Genomic DNA, 18,821 nt, shown 5'->3' on the forward strand with positions numbered 1-18,821 from the left:
ACTACAGTGTACTGCAGTTATACTGCATTTTAACTACAGTTATACTACAGTGTACTGCAGTTATACTGCACTCTGACTGCAATATTTTTTCGTAAAGGGAATACACTGTATATGAAATACATATTGGCTTATAAAGAGAAAACTATTATAGGTGCAGAAGTAAAAGTGGGGTTGGGATTAATCACTAGGGTCTGTAGAATCCATATATGATGTTATTTCTTGGGGGACTGAGGTCTACATGTCCAGCAACACTTTCTACTCTACCCACTCTATTGATCCCAATGCAATACACTGTAGGCCTATAGGTGATTAGTTACTTCAAAGACAATATGTAAACAATGATGGACTATCATACCTGTTAACAACCTACATTAACCTAATTATGTGCCTTTTACACATTTGAATCAGCCAAAGGCCAGCCTTGACCTGTGCCAAAAACACTAACTCTTAAAAGAGAGCAAATGGACACTATACGGTACAAAGACACCACCAGTCAAAAGTGTGGACACACCTACTCATTCAAGGGTTTTTCTTTACTTTTTCTATTTTCTGCATTGTAGAATAATAGTGAAGACATCAAAACTATGAAATAACACATATGGAATCGTGTAGTAACCAAAAAAGTGTTAAACAAATAATATATATATATTATATATTTTATATTTGAGATTCTTCAAAGTAGCCACCCTTTGCCTTGATGACAGCTTTGCACACTATTGGCATTCTCTCAACCAGATTATTGAGGTAGTCACCTGGAATGCATTTCAATTAACAGGTGTGCCTTGTTAAAAGTTAATTTGTGGAATTTATTTCCTTCTTAATGCATTTGAGCCAATCAGTTGTGTTGTGACAAGGGGGGGGGTGTGTGTGTGTGTGGGGGGGAGGATACAGAAGATGGCCCTATTTGGTAAAAGACCAAGTCCATATTATGGCAAGAACAGCTCATATAAGCAAAGAGAAACGACAGTCCATCATTACTTTAAGACATGAAGGTCAGTGAATCCAGAAAATGTGAAGAACTTTTAAAGTTTCTTCAAGTGCAGTCACAAAAACCATCAAGCGTTATGATGAAACTGGCTCTCATGAGGACCGCCACAGGAAAAGAAGACCCAGAGTTACCTCTGCTGCAGAGGATAAGTTCATTAGAGTTAGCAGCCTCAGAAATTGCAGCCCAAATAAATAAGTTCTTCACAGTGCTTCACATAGTTCAAGTAACAGACACATCTCAACATCAACTGTTCAGAGGAGACTGCATGAATCAGGCCTTCATGGTCAAATTGCTACAAAGAAACCACTACTAAAGGACACCAATAAGAAGAAGAGACTTGCTTGGGCCAAGAAACACGAGCAATGGACATTAGACCGGTGGAAATCTGTCATTTGGACTCGAGTCCAAATTGGAGATTTTTGGATCCAACCACTGTGTCTTTGTGAGCAGTGTAGGTGAACGGATGATCTCCGCATGTGTAGTTCCCACCGTGAAGCATGGAGGAGGAGGTGTGATGGTGTGGGGGTGCTTTTGCTGGTGACAATGTCTGTGATTTATTTAGAATTCAAGGCACACTTAACCAGCATGGCTACCACAGCATTCTGCAGCGATATGCCATTTAATCTGGTTTGGGTTTAGTGGGACTATCATTTGTTTTTCAACAGGACAATGACCCAACACACCTCCAGGCGGTGTAAGGGCTATTTTACCAAGAAGGAGAGTGATGGAGTACTGCATCAGATGACCTGACCTCCACAATCACCCGACCTCAACCCAATTGAGATGGTTTGGGATGAGTTGGACCGCAGAGTGAAGGAAAAGCAGCCAACAAGTGCTCAGCATATGTGGGATGCTGAAAAAGCATTCCAGGTGAAGCTGGTTGAGAGAATGCCAAGAGTGTGCAAAGCTGTCATCAAGGCAAAGGGTGTTTATTTGAGTTCATTGTTTTAAGAAGGATGTATAGATTTATGTAACATTTTTGTAACATAAAAAGTTTGATGCATTGACACTGTTGCTGCAATGACGCTAATCCTCCATTTACTAGGAGAACGACAAAGCAGAAATTACTTTTGACACCGGAAAAATAACTATAGGAACATGAGAAGGGCCGTGTCCTTTGGCAGATGTGTTTGCGACTTTACAAAAATCCTCGAAACTGGCGTGTATGGCTGTGTCGGTGTGTTTTTATAAGGTATTTCGTTACAAAAGATTCAAAAATAAACTATGTTTGAAACCTTGTAGGGCGATGACCACTTGCTACAAACAATGTTACCGAGAAATTGCAGTATAACAAAACGTTTCGATCCTAAATGCACACCAAGTGCTGTGATAGTGGGCGGGGTCCGTGCAAACAAGGATCCTTGGGACGTCCCGACCACATTGAAGTTTACGTTTAAAATTGTCGTCCTTACCCCATTGAAGTTTACATTTAACATTGTTCAGGTAAGGGTTAGGGCACAGATAGAACAATGAGTTAGGGTGTGGACGTCCCAGGGATTCGCCTTTAACACCGACCCTGTGGGCGGGAGAGGAAGTACAGTAGCCGGATGGGCTCTTGAAAATCATAGAGAATAATAGAGGCCTCTAATGGCCAAAAAGCCGTATTAGCATGGGCAGCACCATTGAGGGCTTCCGCCATCTTAACGTAGTCAACTGGGTGGGACTTCATTGGCTGATCCCTCCTGGTGACCCCTGTTGGAGTCATGTCAAACCGGGTCATCAGGGCGGGATCAGCCAATCATGAAGAATAACATTTACTACATGAAAATGGAGATTGCGTCAATGGCGCTGGCCGAAACGGAATATAATTTAACATAATAGGAACTATATAGGAATGCTTTTCTCTGTCATTCTCTATGCTTGAAAATAGACAGGAACAATAAGGACGAGCGGACCAATTGCAGGGTTTTAACACAGAATTCAACATTTTCTGTGACATTTTTTTATCGTAGTCAGAAGCAAGTATCACCTGGTGATAGTAGGTAAACATCGACAACAAAACTACCATCTCTCAATGCACATTGGCTATCTAGCTAGCAAGCTAGCCGATAGCTAGCCAAACTAGCCAACCTGAATTAGTAAATTAGCTTCTTGCGTTGTGTGCCAATATAGCCATTGTATGTTGTACCAATAATTATTATGCTAGTTAATTCGCTAACTAGCTGGCCAGCTAGCTAACGTAGTTCTTGAAAATCCTTCTTATTTGTAGGGTTTTTCAGCGGTTAGCTTCGCCAGTGGTTGGCTTTGTGATTGTGAACTACAATTCGGACACTGTTTTAACATTTAGAAACGTCAATAATCATAGCTTGCTAAACGGTTATCGAAACACATGCAGATATGCCCCTTACCTTTCATATCAGCGAGAAAGATATCTTTCAAATAAAAAAAGTATACATTTACTGTAGAAGGCCGTGTGGGAAGACTAACCCTATAAAGGTGTGTAAGTTAGTAATTTAACCTTTTTTTAGTTTTTTTGAAAATGATTTATTGCTGAAATGAAAGATATGTTCCTTTATGTTTACAAAAACCGTACCAAAAGCAATGCATTTTAACGTTCAGAACGAGCGTCGGGGATCTTAACAAATTTCCCCGGCCAGAAGATACTATCGTCAATAGTGGATAAAGGAGTGGGTTAACTAACAACCAGGTCAACCTAGTAGCTATCTAGTTAGGGACAGGAGGAACTGTCTGCTGGAATCCAGTAATCATAACCACAAATGTGAACACTTAAACAGTTATGTTGGGGTTATATTTCTGCAGTGTTCCTGGCGGTTGATTTCAAATGCCGTCTTCTGATTTGTATGCATTATACCACCATTATATGCCGTGTATTAACAGTGCTTCTGTTATACCAGGCAGGACAGGACAACTTGGCTTGTATGTGAGGGCAAGCGTCTGCTCTGCCAACCATGGCCAACAATGTGGAGGACGTCGAGAACAATATGGTGAGTTATTGCTGTGATTTTTGAATTATGAGAAATAATGCTTGTCCATGATGTATTCTCACTTGTAGATTGTGGCCAACTCGGCGGCCTTGTAATTTCGGTTAACCCAGAACTAAAGTCTCACGTAATTGGTCAGCTGCTCGATTAAGTTCTGGGACCATACATGTTAGGAGAAGAGGTCGTCCCCACAGTGACCATACATACAGTGAGGGAAAAAAGTATTTGATCCCCTGCTGATTTTGTACATTTGCCCACTGACAAAGACATGATCAGTCTATCATTTTAATTGTAGGTTTATTTGAACAGTGAGAGACAGAATAACAACAAAAAAATCCAGAAAAACGCATGTAAAAAATGTTATAAATTGATTAGCATTTTAATAAGGGAAATAAGTATTTGACCCCTCTGCAAAACATGACTTAGTACTTGGTGGCAAAACCCTTGTTGGCAATCACAGAGGTCAGACGTTTCTTGTAGTTGGCCACCAGGTTTACACACATCTCAGGAGGGATTTTGTCCCACTCACATTTTAGTCATTTAGCAGACGCTCTTATCCAGAGCGACTTACAGTTAGTGAATACATTATTATAATTTTTTATACTGGCCCCTCGTGGGAATCGAACCCACAACCCTGGCGTTGCAAACGCCATGCTCTATCAACTGAGCTACATCCCTGCCGGCCATTCCCTCCCCTACCCTGGACGACGCTGGGCCAATTGTGCGCCGCCCATGAATCTCCCGGTTGCGGCCGGCTGCGACAGAGCCTGGATTCGAACCAGGATCTAGTGGCACAGTTAGCACTGCGATGCAGTGCCTTAGACCACTGCGCCACTCCTCTTTGCAGATCTTCTCCAAGTCATTAAGGTTTGGCAACGTTTGGCAACTCGAACCTTCAACTCCCTCCACATAACGTTTGGCAACTCGAACCTTCAGCTCCCTCCACAGATTTTCTATGGGATGAAGGTCTGGAGACTGGCTAGGCCACTCCAGGACCTTAATGTGCTTCTTCTTGAGCCACTCCTTTGTTGCCTTGGCCGTGTGTTTTGGGTCATTGTCATGCTGGAATACCCATCCACGACCCATTTTCAATGCCCTGGCTGAGGGAAGGAGGTTCTCATCCAAAGATTTGACGGTACATGGCCCCGTCCATCGTCCCTTTGATGCGGTGAAGTTGTCCTGTCCCCTTAGCAGAAAAACACCCCCAAAGCATAATGTTTCCACCTCCATGTTTGACGGTGGGGATGGTGTTCTTGGGGTCATAGGCAGCATTCCTCCTCCTCCAAACACGGCGAGTTGAGTTGATGCCAAAGAGCTCGATTTTGGTCTCATCTGACCACAACACTTTCACCCAGTTCTCCTCTGAATCATTCAGATGTTCATTGGCAAACTTCAGACGGGCCTGTATATGTGCTTTCTTGAGCAGGGGGACCTTGCGGGGGTGCTGCAAGATTTCAGTCCTTCACGGCATAGTGTGTTACCAATTGTTTTCTTGGTGACTATGGTCCCAGCTGCCTTGAGATCATTGACAAGATCCTCCCGTGTAGTTCTGGGCTGATTCCTCACCATTCTCATGATCATTGTAACTCCACAAGGTGAGATCTTGCATGGAGCCCCAGGCCGAGGGAGATTGACAGTTATTTTGTGTTTCTTCCATTTGGGAATAATCACACCAACTGTTGTCACCTTCTCACCAAGCTGCTTGGCGATGGTCTTGTAGCCCATTCCAGCCTTGTGTAGGTCTACAATCTTGTCCCTGACATCCTTGGAGAGCTCTTTGGTCTTGGCCATGGTGGAGAGTTTGGAATCTGATTGATTGCTTCTGTGGACAGGTGTCTTTTATACAGGTAACAAGCTGAGATTAGGAGCACTCCCTTTAAGAGTGTGCCCCTAATCTCAGCTCGTTACCTGTATAAAAGACACCTGGGAGCCAGAAATCTTGCTAGAACAAGGGAATCGTAATTTGACATTCTTACCCGCCAATGACAAAATCTACCCGCATGTGGTTGGTGTTAATTTTAGGCCCTGCTCCCTTCCAGCTCACACAAGCCAAGGTTCGTACAAGGCTACTTACTTACTTGTAGATCATAACCAGCGGTATAGTGGCTTTGTCATTTATGCGAACTCAAATAAATGAATTGAGAATGTTATTAGTCCAAGGGCCACCCATCAAAAATGTGTTGTTCTGTGATGCAGGAAATGGAACTGCAAAATTTCAAGATTTTGTAGATAATGTTATGAACATCAACACGGTCTTATTCAAAACTTCTGAAAGTTGCACATTAATCTTTAATCAAAGTTACGATATTTAGCATCAATCACAGCGCATCTTGGGTAATTTCCATAGCGATGTTGCGATGTTGCTGTGTTTCACCTTGGTTACTTTTGTTGCACGCTGGCACACAGAACTATTTGTGCGTTCGGTGTTCGTCCTTGCATAAAGCTCAAGCATCACATGTTACCGGTCCTACACTGATCCAGATGGACCCCGAAACGAGGAAATGTGTTTTAACTATGTGCAGTGGTTTTCTTAGTTAATAGAAGACGTCGTTCTGTATTTAGTGTACAAGGGCCTCATTGCTTTTGCCTGCTAGCCAAACTAAAGACAGCACAACGTTTGCTCGCAAACACAGCTCTCGAAACATTCAAGGTCTCGACAGAAACATAAAGCGCTGTTCTGGCATCTGAGAAAAATAAATGTTGCACTTTTTAACAGCTTCTTATCTCGTATTATTTCGGGATTCGCCTGGTACATGCATTGCTTTCTGCAAACGTGGACAACGGAACATGTGTAACAAGGTGTAAGATGGCAACCTCATGTTGCTAGGGGAAATTACCCGAAATGCGCTATGATTTTGAAATTGTACTTTAAAATTTTTTTTTTAGAATATTTATTTAACGTGCAAATTTTACACGTTTTGGACCTCACACTGTTCATATTCATAAAAGTATGTACGTTATGTTGAAACTTGTCAGTTTTGTTTCCTGGGTCATGGAATGCCTTTTCTGAAGCCTTTTTTGGTGGGTGGCCCTTGGACTATATTCATTGAGCGTGTTACACCTTTCATTAGTTTTGCTCGTGGAGACTCTGAGGGCGTGGCCTCTCAGTCTCTGGTACAGGAAGTCCTTAGTTGCTTTTTCCTTCCAATACCTTCCCACACGTGAAGCAGCTCACGCCAACATGTTATCACAACACACACGTGAAGCAGCTCACGCCAACATGTTATCACAGTAGTCCAGTTGCTTTTATTGCATTGAAAGGCAGTACATGCATACCTTCTCAGCTGACGGAAAGAGGCTCTCTCCGTCTCAACCTCCGTTCATAAACAACACTTTCAGTGAAGGACAGCGGCTGTGACCGGGTTCGGTGGAGCAAATTCTTATTACGTGATATTGAGAAGTGTATTAACCAGGAAACCTCTTCGGAAATCTCTGAACCGTTTTTTTATTCAGAAGATAAGCAGAAGGAAGGATTAAGCATTAGACCTACATACTGTAGCTTGGGCTGCAAAGCTACCGGTGATTTACCAAAGTTACCGGAATCTTCAGTAATTTTGGTAGTTAAGATATATCCATGAGTGTCTAGTAGATGGACCATGTGGTTCTGGAGAAAGTAGCCTAATTAAAGGAAAAAGGTCATCTAATCAACAATGGCATTATTTTCAATTAGCTCTGCAACTCTTCCAACTATTGACTTTTTTCACAACTGCCACCATTTTGACGCTGAAAAAAAACATTGACAACAAACGCATATTGACATGGCTCTGGATACACAAACGTGGTTGGCCTGATAAGTGTGACACAGTAATGCTGTTGTTATTACTGGAGTTACTGTCACCGCTGGTGACTTCCTACCTCCATAAATGGGAGGGTTTTGGTTCACTCAGTGAAAGATATGTAGCCTGGTCCCATGTGGTTGTCATTTTTAGATGGCAAGACGGTACAAACAGACCTGGGACCCAGGCTACATGATATCAGCCTTGTTCTTCTATAATGCTGGATGCTGACTGTCCCCACAGTTGTGAACGGAAACATTTACAGAAATATTTGATCAACGTGCGTTTCCCCTGTCCCTGTCAAATATGTCACCCTCTGTTCCTTCTCCAGGCGACTGAGGCGTCAACCCAGAACCAGCACACGGAGCTGAGGGTACGGTCCAGAGGTGGCGGGGGCGGGGCGGAGCAGAATGGACTGCCCCCCTCCACAGCCCCCCCACAACGCCCCCCCCAGGTGGTAGAGAGCGAGGAGGATGAGGAGTTGCCGTTGAACTACGGGGCCAAACACGTCATCATGCTGTTCGTCCCCGTCACGCTCTGCATGGTGGTCGTTGTTGCAACCATCAAGTCCGTCAGCTTCTACACCCAGAACGACGGACAGAGGCTGTGAGTACCGGCGACGTTATGGCAACGTACTGACAACATACTGGTGATGTTCTGGGTTAAGGAGACGGAGGAAATAGAACGTTGTTGTAACCACGGCTACAGATTTAAGGGGGAGAGAGAGGGTTGTTGTAACCACGGCTACAGACTTAAGGGGGAGAGAGAGGGTTGTTGTAACCACGGCTACAGATTAAGGGGGAGAGAGAGGGTTGTAACCACGGCAACAGATTTAAGGGGGAGAGAGGGTTGTTGTAACCACGGCTACAGATTTAAGGGGGAGAGAGAGGGTTGTTGTGACCACGGCTACAGATTTAAGGGGGGGAGAGAGAGAGGGTTGTAACCACGCCTACAGATTTAAGGGGGAGAGAGAGGGTTGTTGTAACCACGGCTACAGATTTAAGGGGGAGAGAGGGTTGTTGTGACCACGGCTACAGATTTAAGGGGGAGAGAGAGGGTTGTTGTAACCACGGCTACAGATTTTTTTTTTTTATATACTTTGTTTATTGAATTTTCAGTACCAGCATTTAGTAAATAATTGCACTTGAAAGTTATTTGGTATGAATATGGAACAACAATTTGAAGACAACGATACAGCAAAACATAGAGAAACAGACATGAAAGAAAAAATAGACATTAAATACATAAATAAGATAAAACACAAAAAAAAAAAAAAAAAAGAGGAAAATATCTGTTTTGATCCAGTTGTTATAGGTCAGCTAGCACAGTTATTACCATCCTTAACATCCGAGATGTCGTATATGCACATACCAGGCTTCCTACATCATCAATATATAAATATACATCACTCTGGAACTGCAGGGAAATGTATTCTTTTAACATAAGAAAAGAAGGGGAGCCCACTTTGCATAGAATTTGTCTACAGACCCATTGAGTGTCTGTTTTATTTTCTCCAACTTTATGCAATTCAAAATAGATTTAATCCAAAGAGCATGAGAAGGGGCTGCAGAGGATTTCCATCTAAGTAAAATTAATCGTCTCGCTAACAACGTGACAAAGGCAATTACATCCTTATTCATTTTGGTCAATTGTATTGTGGGTAAGGAAACTCCAAATAATGCAATGAGAGGGTCTGGCTCGATCTGTGTGCCGCTTAATTCTGAGAGTGTGTTAAAGATGTCTTTCCAGAAACCAACAAGAGATGGGCAGCACCAAAACATGTGCACATGATTAGCAGGGGACTGGTTACATCGAACACAATTAGGGTTCACATCCTTGTAAATTTTTGATAGTCTTGCTTTGGTCCAGTGGGCCCTATGAATGAGTTTGCATTGGATGAGGCCGTGTCGAGCGCAAATAGAAGAGCTATGTACCCTTTTGAGTGCCCCTTCCCATAGTTCATCAGATATTTCCTCACCCAGTTCCTCCTCCCAAGAGGATTTGATATTGTTTAATGAGATGGCTTGTAGTGAGCAAATTTGACTATAGATTATTGACAATGTGCCTTTCTGGTTAGGAAGTGGGGTGAGAAATGTGTCGAACTGTGTTCCACCAGAAAGGTTGGGGAATCCTGGATCTATGCTGCGGACGTAACTCCGGACTTGTAGGAACCTAAAAAAATGATGTCTGGGGAGACCAAATTTAGCTGATAATTGTTGAAACGTACTAAATGTATTGTTAGTGTACAGATCTCTGAATCTTTTAATACCGAGATTAGACCATGTTGAGAAAGCACCATCAATCATAGATGGGGGAAAAGCTGGGTTTGAGGCTACCGGAGCCAAGGAAGAGGTTGTTTGAAACCCAAAGTGGCGCCTAAATTGATTCCAGATCTTCAATGTTGTTTTGACACATGTATTATTGGTGAAGGAGGAGTAAGGGCCTGTAATAGAGGAGTGAGCGAGGGAAGACAGTGATGCCGGTGTTGACGAGGCAGCCTCCATCTCCAGCCAAGTTGGGGGTGGGAATATCACTCTGCTCTGCAACCAGTACTGAATGATCCTAAGGTTAGCGGCCCAATAATAGAATCTGAAATCTGGTAGAGCTAGACCGCCGTCTGGTTTGGGCCTCTGCAAGAGCTGTTTCGCATCCTAGGAGGCTTTTTGTCCCATATAAAGGGTAGAATTAGGCCGTCGATCTTTTTTGAAAAATGTATTGGGTAGAAATATTGGAAGGCACTGATAGAGGTATAAGAATTTAGGGAGAGTATTCATTTTAATAGAGTTAATTCTAGCAACTAAGGAGAGGTGTAGCAAAGACCACCGTTCCAAATCGTCCTTAGTACGGGTTAAGAGAGGAGCAAAGTTGGCTTGAAAAAGGTCTTCAAACCTAATTGTGACATGTACCCGAGATAAATAAAACTACTGTGAGCTATTTTAAATGGCAAGTTATGTAAAGGGGATTTTTTTGCAGCCATGTTAAGTGGCATCAATTCACTTTTACTGAGATTTAGTTTATACCCTGATAAGTGACCGAAGGATGCGAAAGTGGCAAGGGCAGCAGGGACAGAGACAGAAAGATTGGATGTGTATATTAATAAATCATCTGCATATAAAGACAGTTTGTGTTCGTGCCCGTATCTGACTATGCCTTTGATGAGGGGGTTGGAGCGAAGTGCTATTGCAAGTGGCTCTATGGCGAGGGCAAACAGTAAGGGACTTAAAGGGCAACCCTGACGTGTCGATCTTTGCAAAGGGAAGCGATCTGATTGAGTGTTATTAGTCCTGACAGAGGCTTGGGGGATGAGTACAGAAGTTTTATCCAGGTCATGAATTTGGAGCCAAAGCCAAATTTATTTAGAGTGTAAAAAGGTATTTCCATTCCACCCGATCAAACGCTTTCTCCGCGTCCAGGGATATAATGGCTTCAGAGGTATTGTCGACAGAAGGATTGTATATGATATTAAATAATCTTCGGAGATTGAAGAATGAGTGTCTATTTTTTATAAATCCTGTTTGATCCGGAGAGATAATTGATGGGAGGACTGTTTCTAGCCGCGTTGCCAGAATTTTGGCTAGAATTTTATAGTCCACATTTAGCAGGCTAATTGGACGGTATGATGCACAGTCAAGAGGGTCTTTGTTTTTTTTAAGAATAACACAAATGGTTGCTTGAGTGAGAGTATGTGGGAGAGCACCATTTACAAATGCATCATTGTACATTTCAATTAGAATAGGGGCTATTTTGGTGATAAACTTTTTTATAAAACTCTGTCGGGTAGCCATCAGGCCCTGGGCTTCTCCCAGATTGAAGGGATTTGACAGCGTTAGACAGTTCTTCAACAGTGATCGGCTGCTCTAATTTTTTAACCAAATCCCGGCCGACCAAGGCACAGATAGTGAGTGGAAGAAATTATCCAATTCCAGTGTATCCGCTTTACTTTCAGAGGTATATAGAGACTGGTAAAATCTCTTGAACTCCTCATTGATCCCCCAGGATCTAATGATATCCCAGATGATGTACGAATTTTTGTAATCTGAGCTGATGATGATTGTTGACGTAACTTGTGAGCTAATAATTTACTGGCTTTATCTCCTTGTTCATAGTAAGTGCTCCTAGACTTGACAAGCATTTCAGTAACCTGGTCTGTTAATAGTGTGTCAAATTCTGCTTGCAGAGTTAAACGTTCCTTATAAATATCCGGGGGATGGTGAAACGGCATAAATGTCATCTAATTGGGCAATACAGCGTGTTAGCATAGATAACCTATTCCTTTTCAATTTGTTCTCATGTGCGGTGTAGGAGATAATTTCACCTCTGATATAAGCTTTCAAAGTTTCCCAGAGAGTAGACGCAGAGATGTTTGGGGTTCTATTTGTAATCATGAAAAAGTCGATTTGACTCAAAACAAAATTGACAAAGTGTTCATTACTGAGCAGTTGAGTTTTTAGTCGCCAAGGCGGTCGCTGATTGTCAACATTTTGAAAAGCTACTTCCATAGTAACAGGGGCGTGGTCAGATACAACAATTGGGTTATATGAACATGAAGTTATGGAGTGGAGGAGCCGGTCATCAACAAGGAAGTAGTCTATGCGCGTAAAAGTGTGGTGGACCGATGAGAAAAAAGAGTATGCTTTCCCAGCTGGATTAACCAATTCAGACATAAAGGTTCGAACAACTCTAGCTGAGGTTGATAAGGTGGTAGGTTTAGTGGAGGATCGATCCAATTGTGGGTCTAACCAACAGTTAAAGTCACCTCCTAATATCAACATATGGGTGGACATATCTGGGAGTGTAGAGAAAACCGATTTGAAAAAATCACCATTGTCCCAATTAGGAGCATAGATATTAACAAGAAGAACCTTTGTATTGAGCAGCCTACCACTGACAATTATATATCTGCCATGGGGATCTGCGATCACCTTAGAACATGTAAAAGGTACCGATCTGTGAAGTAAAATAGCCACCCCTCTCGCCTTACTCTGAAATGAGGAATGGAACACCTGACCCACCCATCTGCACCTAAGACTTGAGTGTTGTGATACCTTCAGATGAGTTTCTTGGAGAAAGATGATGTGAGCTTTCAAATGATGAAGATGGTGTAGCACTTTACTACGTTTAACTGGGTTATTTATGCCCCTGCAGTTCCAAGTAAGAAAATTAAAGCAAATTCCCTCCAGCAGTATGGGCTACACTAGGCTGAGTCATATCTTAAGAGAGAGAGAGGATGTGTAAAGGACAAGGTACAATGTAAACTGAAGATCTTAGTTGAACCTGAAAGCGCAAATGTAAAAAACAAAGACAAACGAAAAGGCACAAAAAACATATACAAACTATATACAAATAGAGAGTGAACAAACCCTTCCCTCACACCCGCCCTTGCCGAAGCATCTCCCCAAATGAGATGCAAGCAAAACCCTAAATACGAAGAAAGTTTAGAGCTAAACATGATAACTCTTACTCTGTGCTACCTAAGATTAGTGACCATTTAACTAGAGTAAGCCAAACATGGATAGAATGGTCCCCAATAGAGTCTAAGGAAAACTATCGTCGATTAAGAGAGGTTTAACCTCGACGCAGATGGTAAATGATCAAACTGAAACAGCCATGCAGACCCCCAGATATTGGCATTAGAGGCGGCAAACCTGGGCTGGAAATAAAGAGATAAAAAAGAGAATGACATTCATATGTCGATGAACCCAGCAAAGATGGCTTCGTTAGTCACCCATTCGGCCTGCTAACTAGCCTGCTAGGAAGACCAGCCAGCCAACCATTTGTTACACACCATGCGGTACAACAGCCGCTTTCACGTTCTTGTTGATGAAATCTGCCGCTATAGTCGGGTCCTCGAATCTGTGCATGGAGCCGTCCGGTAAAGTCAGTCTCAAAACCGCAGGGTAGATGAGGCCGAACTTCACGCCCGGGCAGGCGTGTAGTTGGCGTTTCACAGCTCCAAAGCTAGCCCGCCTCTTAGCCACAGCTGTTGTGTAGTCCGCAAATATCGAGATTATTTTACCTTTATGTAGAAGAGGGGATGCTTCTCCCGATCTTCTCAGTATGTCGTTGCGGACGTGAAAGAAATGCACCCTGATGACAAATGGTCGTGGTGGTTCTCCATCCCTGGGTCGGCTACGCAGAGTGCGGTGAGCCCGGTCTAGCAATGGCTTCTCCTCTAGCCCGAGCAGCTCCTGAAGTAGCTGGGCCATGTACTCCGTGGGCCTTGGGCCCTCCACTCCCTCCGGTATTCCCAGTAGACGAATGTTGTTCCTCCGCATTCTACTTTCCATATCTTCGCATCTATTATCGAGGAATGCCACCCTAGTTGTCAATGAGCCGACGTTAGCCTCTAGCTCGCTAATGCGAGTGCTGTGGTCTGTAGCACCTCGCTCCAAATCTGATAAAGTCACCCCATGTGCGTCGAGCTTATTCTGTATACTCTCGATAGATTTTTAGCTCGTCTTTGATCGTTGATATCTCTGACCTGAGATTGGTAGAGAGACAGTCAATTTTTCCGAAAATGTCGGCTTTGAGGGTACCTATCACGGATTGCAGCATCTCCACAGTCAGTGTTTCCGTGGGGCCGGCATTGGCAGCGTTCGGTGGCTGGGGTGAGTCGGGAGAAGTTGCAGGCTTGTTGCGGCCTGCTCTTGCAGACTCTGTTTTTGGTCGGGTTGATGTCATTACGAATTTAAATTTATTAAACTTGAACTGAGTTGTTTATGGGTCTCTTCAGACGCCTGGGCAAACAGAAATGTATGCAGTTTTGCAAAGTTAAATATATAAATTTGGTCACTAACTCAGGAGCGATAGGGAGACGCGTGCTACATCCTTGGCTTCCAACTGCGCCCCCCACGGCTACAGATTTAAGGGGGGGAGAAAGGGATGTTGTAACCACGGCTACACATGGTCTCAGGGTTCGTCAGGATTGCAGAAAATAAAACCAGGAGTGACTTCGTGTTTCATTTTGGGTGCAGTTGACCAGCAGAGCCACCAGATGGCGGTAATACAACACATATGTTGCTGGACCATCATTACAGATCGAACTGGGCTACTGGCAGAACTATTTGGTTGGTCTAGGAACATAAGACCCATTGTGCAGTCTGGTTCCCTATAGGCTGTAGGTCAAACACCACGAACACAGACATGATAATGATACAAAGTAAAGTGAGGGCGGCAGGTAGCTTAGTGGGTAAGAGCGTTGTGCCAGTGACCGAAAGGTCGCTGGTTCTAATCCCAGAGCCGACTAGGTGAAAAATCTGTCGATGTGCCCTTGAGCAAGGCACTTAACCCTAATTGCTCCTGTAAGTCGCTCTGGATAAGAGCGTCTGCTAAATGACTAAAAAAATAAATAAAAAATAAGGATGCTCTTTGAGTATTTCTGATAGTTTTCTGATGCTGTAATAATATGATCTAATGTGTTGTCCAGGATCTTGATAGTTGTCTGACATGTTATGTGTTGTCCAGGATCTTGATACAGTGCCTTCAGAAACTATTTATTCCACATTTTGTTTTTACAGCCTGAAAAAATAAATAAATAAAAAATACTAAAATAAATCTCTCTTGCTAGACAACCGTTTTCAAGTCTTGCCATAGATTCTCAAGTAGATTTAAGTCAAAACTGTAACTCGGCCATTCAGGAACATTCACTGTCTTCTTGGTAAGCAACTCCAGCGTGGATTTGGCCTTGAGTTTTAGGTTATTGTCCTGCTAAAAGGAGAAATAATCTCCCAGTGTCTGGTGGAAATCAGATTGAACCAGGTTTTCCTCTAGGATTTTGCCTGCTTAGTTCCATTCCGTTTCTCTTTTATCGTGAAAAACTCCTTAACGATTACAAGCATGCCCATAACATGATGCAGCCACCACTATGCTTGAAAATATGAAGAGTGGTACTCAGTAATGTGTTGTATTGGATTTGCCCCAAACATAACACTTTGTATTCAGGACATAAAGTGAATTGCTTTGCCACATTTTTTGCAGTATTACTTTAGTGCCTTATTGCAAACAGGATGCATGTTTTGGAATATTTTTTATTCTGTACAGGCTTCCTTTTTTTCACTCTGTCAATTAGGTTAGTATTGTGGAGTAACTACAATGTTGTTGATCCATCCTCAGTTTTTCTCTTATCACAGCCATTAAACTCTGTAACTGTTTTAAAGTCACCATTGGCCTCATGGTGAAATCCCTGAGTGGTTTCCTTCCTCTCTGGCAACTGAGTTAGGAAGGACACCTGTGTCTTTGTAGTGACTGGGTGTATTGATACATCATCCAAAGTGTAATTAATAACTTCACCATGCTCAAAGGGATATTCAATATCTGCTTTTATTTTTTACCCATCTACCAATAGGTGCCCTTCTTTGCGAGGCGTTGGAAAACCTCCCCTGGTCTTTGTGGTTGAATCTGTGTTTGAAATTCACTGCTCGACTGAGGGACTTTACAGATTGAACATTTACATTTTTAGTCATTTAGCAGACGCTCTTATCCAGAGCGACTTACAGTTAGTGAATACATTTTTTTTATTTTTTTTTTTTATACTGGCCCCCCGTGGGAATCGAACCCACAACCCTGGCGTTGCAAACGCCATGCTCTATCAACTGAGCTATATCCCTGCCGGCCATTCCCTCCCCTACCCTGGACGACGCTGGGCCAATTGTGCGCCGCCCATGAGTCTCCCGGTCGCGGCCGGCTGCGACAGAGCCTGGATTCGAACCAGGATCTCTAGTGGCACAGTTAGCACTGCGATGCAGCGCCTTAGACCACTGCGCCACTCGGGAGATAATTTTATGTGTGGGATACAGCGATGAGGTTAGTCATTTAAAAATAATGATAAACACTATTATTGCACACAAAGTGAGTCCATGTAACTTATGTGACTTGTTAAGCGCATTTTTACTCCTGAACTTATTTAGGATTGCCATAGCAAAGGGGTTGAATATTGATTGGCTCAAGACATTTCAGCTTTTCATTTTTAATTAATTTGTAAAAATTTCTAAAAACGTAATTCTACTTTGACATTATGGAGGATTCTGTGTATATGCCAGTGACAAAACATCTCAATGTGATCAATTTTAAATTCAGGCTGTAACACAACAACATTTGGAAAAAGTAGAGGTGTGGGTGTGAACTTTCTGAAGGCACTGTAGTTGTCTGACACGTTATGAGTTGTCCAGGATCTTGATAGTTACCTGTACTGGCTAATGTCTTGTCCAGGATCTTGATAGTTACCTGTACTGGCTAATGTCTTGTCCAGGATCTTGATAGTTACCTGTACTGGCTAATGTCTTGTCCAGGATCTTGATAGTTACCTGTACTGGCTAATGTCTTATCCAGGATCTTGATAGTTACCTGTACTGGCTAATGTCTTGTCCAGGATCTTGATAGTTACCTGTACTGGCTAATGTCTTGTCCAGGATCTTGATAGTTACCTGTACTGTCTAATGTCTTGTCCAGGATCTTGATAGTTACCTGTACTGGCTAATGTCTTGTCCAGGATCTTGATAGTTACCTGTACTGTCTAATGTCTTGTCCAGGATCTTGATAGTTACCTGTACTGTCTAATGTCTTGTCCAGGATCTTGATAGTTACCTGTACTGTCTAATGTCTTGTCCAGGATCTTGATAGTTACCTGTACTGGCTAATGTCTTGTCCAGGATCTTGATAGTTACCTGTACTGGCTAATGTCTTGTCCAGGATCTTGATAGGTACCTGTACTGTCTAATGTCTTGTCCAGGATCTTGATAGGTACCTGTACTGTCTAATGTCTTGTCCAGGATCTTGATAGGTACCTGTACTGTCTAATGTCTTGTCCAGGATCTTGATAGTTACCTGTACTGGCTAATGTCTTGTCCAGGATCTTGATAGTTACCTGTACTGGCTAATGTCTTGTCCAGGATCTTGATAGTTACCTGTACTGTCTAATGTCTTGTCCAGGATCTTGATAGTTACCTGTACTGGCTAATGTCTTGTCCAGGATCTTGATAGTTACCTGTACTGGCTAATGTCTTGTCCAGGATCTTGATAGTTACCTGTACTGGCTAATGTCTTGTCCAGGATCTTGATAGGTACCTGTACTGTCTAATGTCTTGTCCAGGATCTTGATAGTTACCTGTACTGGCTAATGTCTTGTCCAGGATCTTGATAGGTACCTGTACTGTCTAATGTCTTGTCCAGGATCTACACCCCGTTCCCTGAGGACACAGACACAATAGGACAGCGAGCCCTGAACTCAGTCCTCAACGCCACCATCATGATCAGTGTCATCATAGTGATGACCATGGTTCTGGTGCTGCTATATAAGTACCGCTGCTACAAGGTAAGATATATGCTGCTATACAAGGACAGCTGCTACAGTACAGGGTAAGATACAGTGCATTCGGAAAGTATTCAGACCCCTTGACTTTTTCCACATTGTGTTACGTTACAGCTTTATTCTAAAATGGATTAAATAGTTTTTTTCCCCCCTCATCAATCTACACACAATAACCTGTTTTTGCTTTGTCATTATGGGGTATTTGAATTGTTTGCAATTTTATAAAAAAATTAAATATATCATTTACATAAGTATTCAGACCCTTTACTCAGTACTTGGTTGAAGCACCTTTGGCAGCGATTACAGCCTCGAGTCTTCTTTGGTATGACGCTACAATCTTGGCACACCTGTATTTGGGGAGTTTCTCCCATTCTTCTCTGCAGATCCTCTCAAGCTCCGACAGGTTGGATGGGGAGCGTTGCTGCACAGCTATTTTCAGGTCTCTCCAGAGATGTTCGATCGGGTTCAAGTCCAGGCTCTGGCTGGGCCACTCAAGGACATTCAGAGACTTGTCCTGAAGCCACTCCTGCGTTGTCTTGGCTGTGTGCTTAGGGTTGTTCTCCTGTTGGAAGGTGAACCTTCGCCCCAGTTTGAGGTCCTGAGCGCTCTGGAGCAGGTTTTCATCAAGGATCTCTCTGTACTTTGCTCCATTTCATCTTTCCCTCGATCCTGACGAGTCTTTCAGTCCCTGCCGCTGAATAACATCCCCACAGCATGATGCTGCCACAATGCTTCACCGTAGGGGTGGTGCCAGGTTTCCGCCAGACGTGACGCTTGGCATTCAGGCCAAAGAGTTCAATCTTGGTTTC

General features: G+C 43.0%; 1 protein-coding gene across 3 annotated transcripts in view; it reads left to right on the forward strand.

Annotated features, from left to right (window-relative positions):
- The first annotated feature begins 2,721 nt into the window (after positions 1-2,721).
- Positions 2,722-18,821, forward strand: part of LOC121544534 (presenilin-1-like) — a 43,788-nt gene continuing 27,688 nt past the window's right edge. Inside the window, exons 1-4 of one of the 3 annotated variants that reach the window (XM_041854477.2) lie at positions 2,722-3,424; positions 3,844-3,933; positions 8,038-8,312; positions 17,874-18,015. In XM_041854477.2, coding sequence (XP_041710411.2) covers positions 3,898-3,933; positions 8,038-8,312; positions 17,874-18,015 — 453 coding nt within the window. In that variant the 5' untranslated portion in view covers positions 2,722-3,424; positions 3,844-3,897. The remainder of the gene's footprint in view (positions 3,425-3,843; positions 3,934-8,037; positions 8,313-17,873; positions 18,016-18,821) is intronic. The other 2 variants (XM_041854475.2, XM_041854476.2) reach the window with 2 other exon arrangements.

This window comes from Coregonus clupeaformis, chromosome 29 (assembly GCF_020615455.1).
Source record: "Coregonus clupeaformis isolate EN_2021a chromosome 29, ASM2061545v1, whole genome shotgun sequence".
NCBI classification, from domain to species: Eukaryota; Metazoa; Chordata; class Actinopteri; order Salmoniformes; family Salmonidae; genus Coregonus; species Coregonus clupeaformis.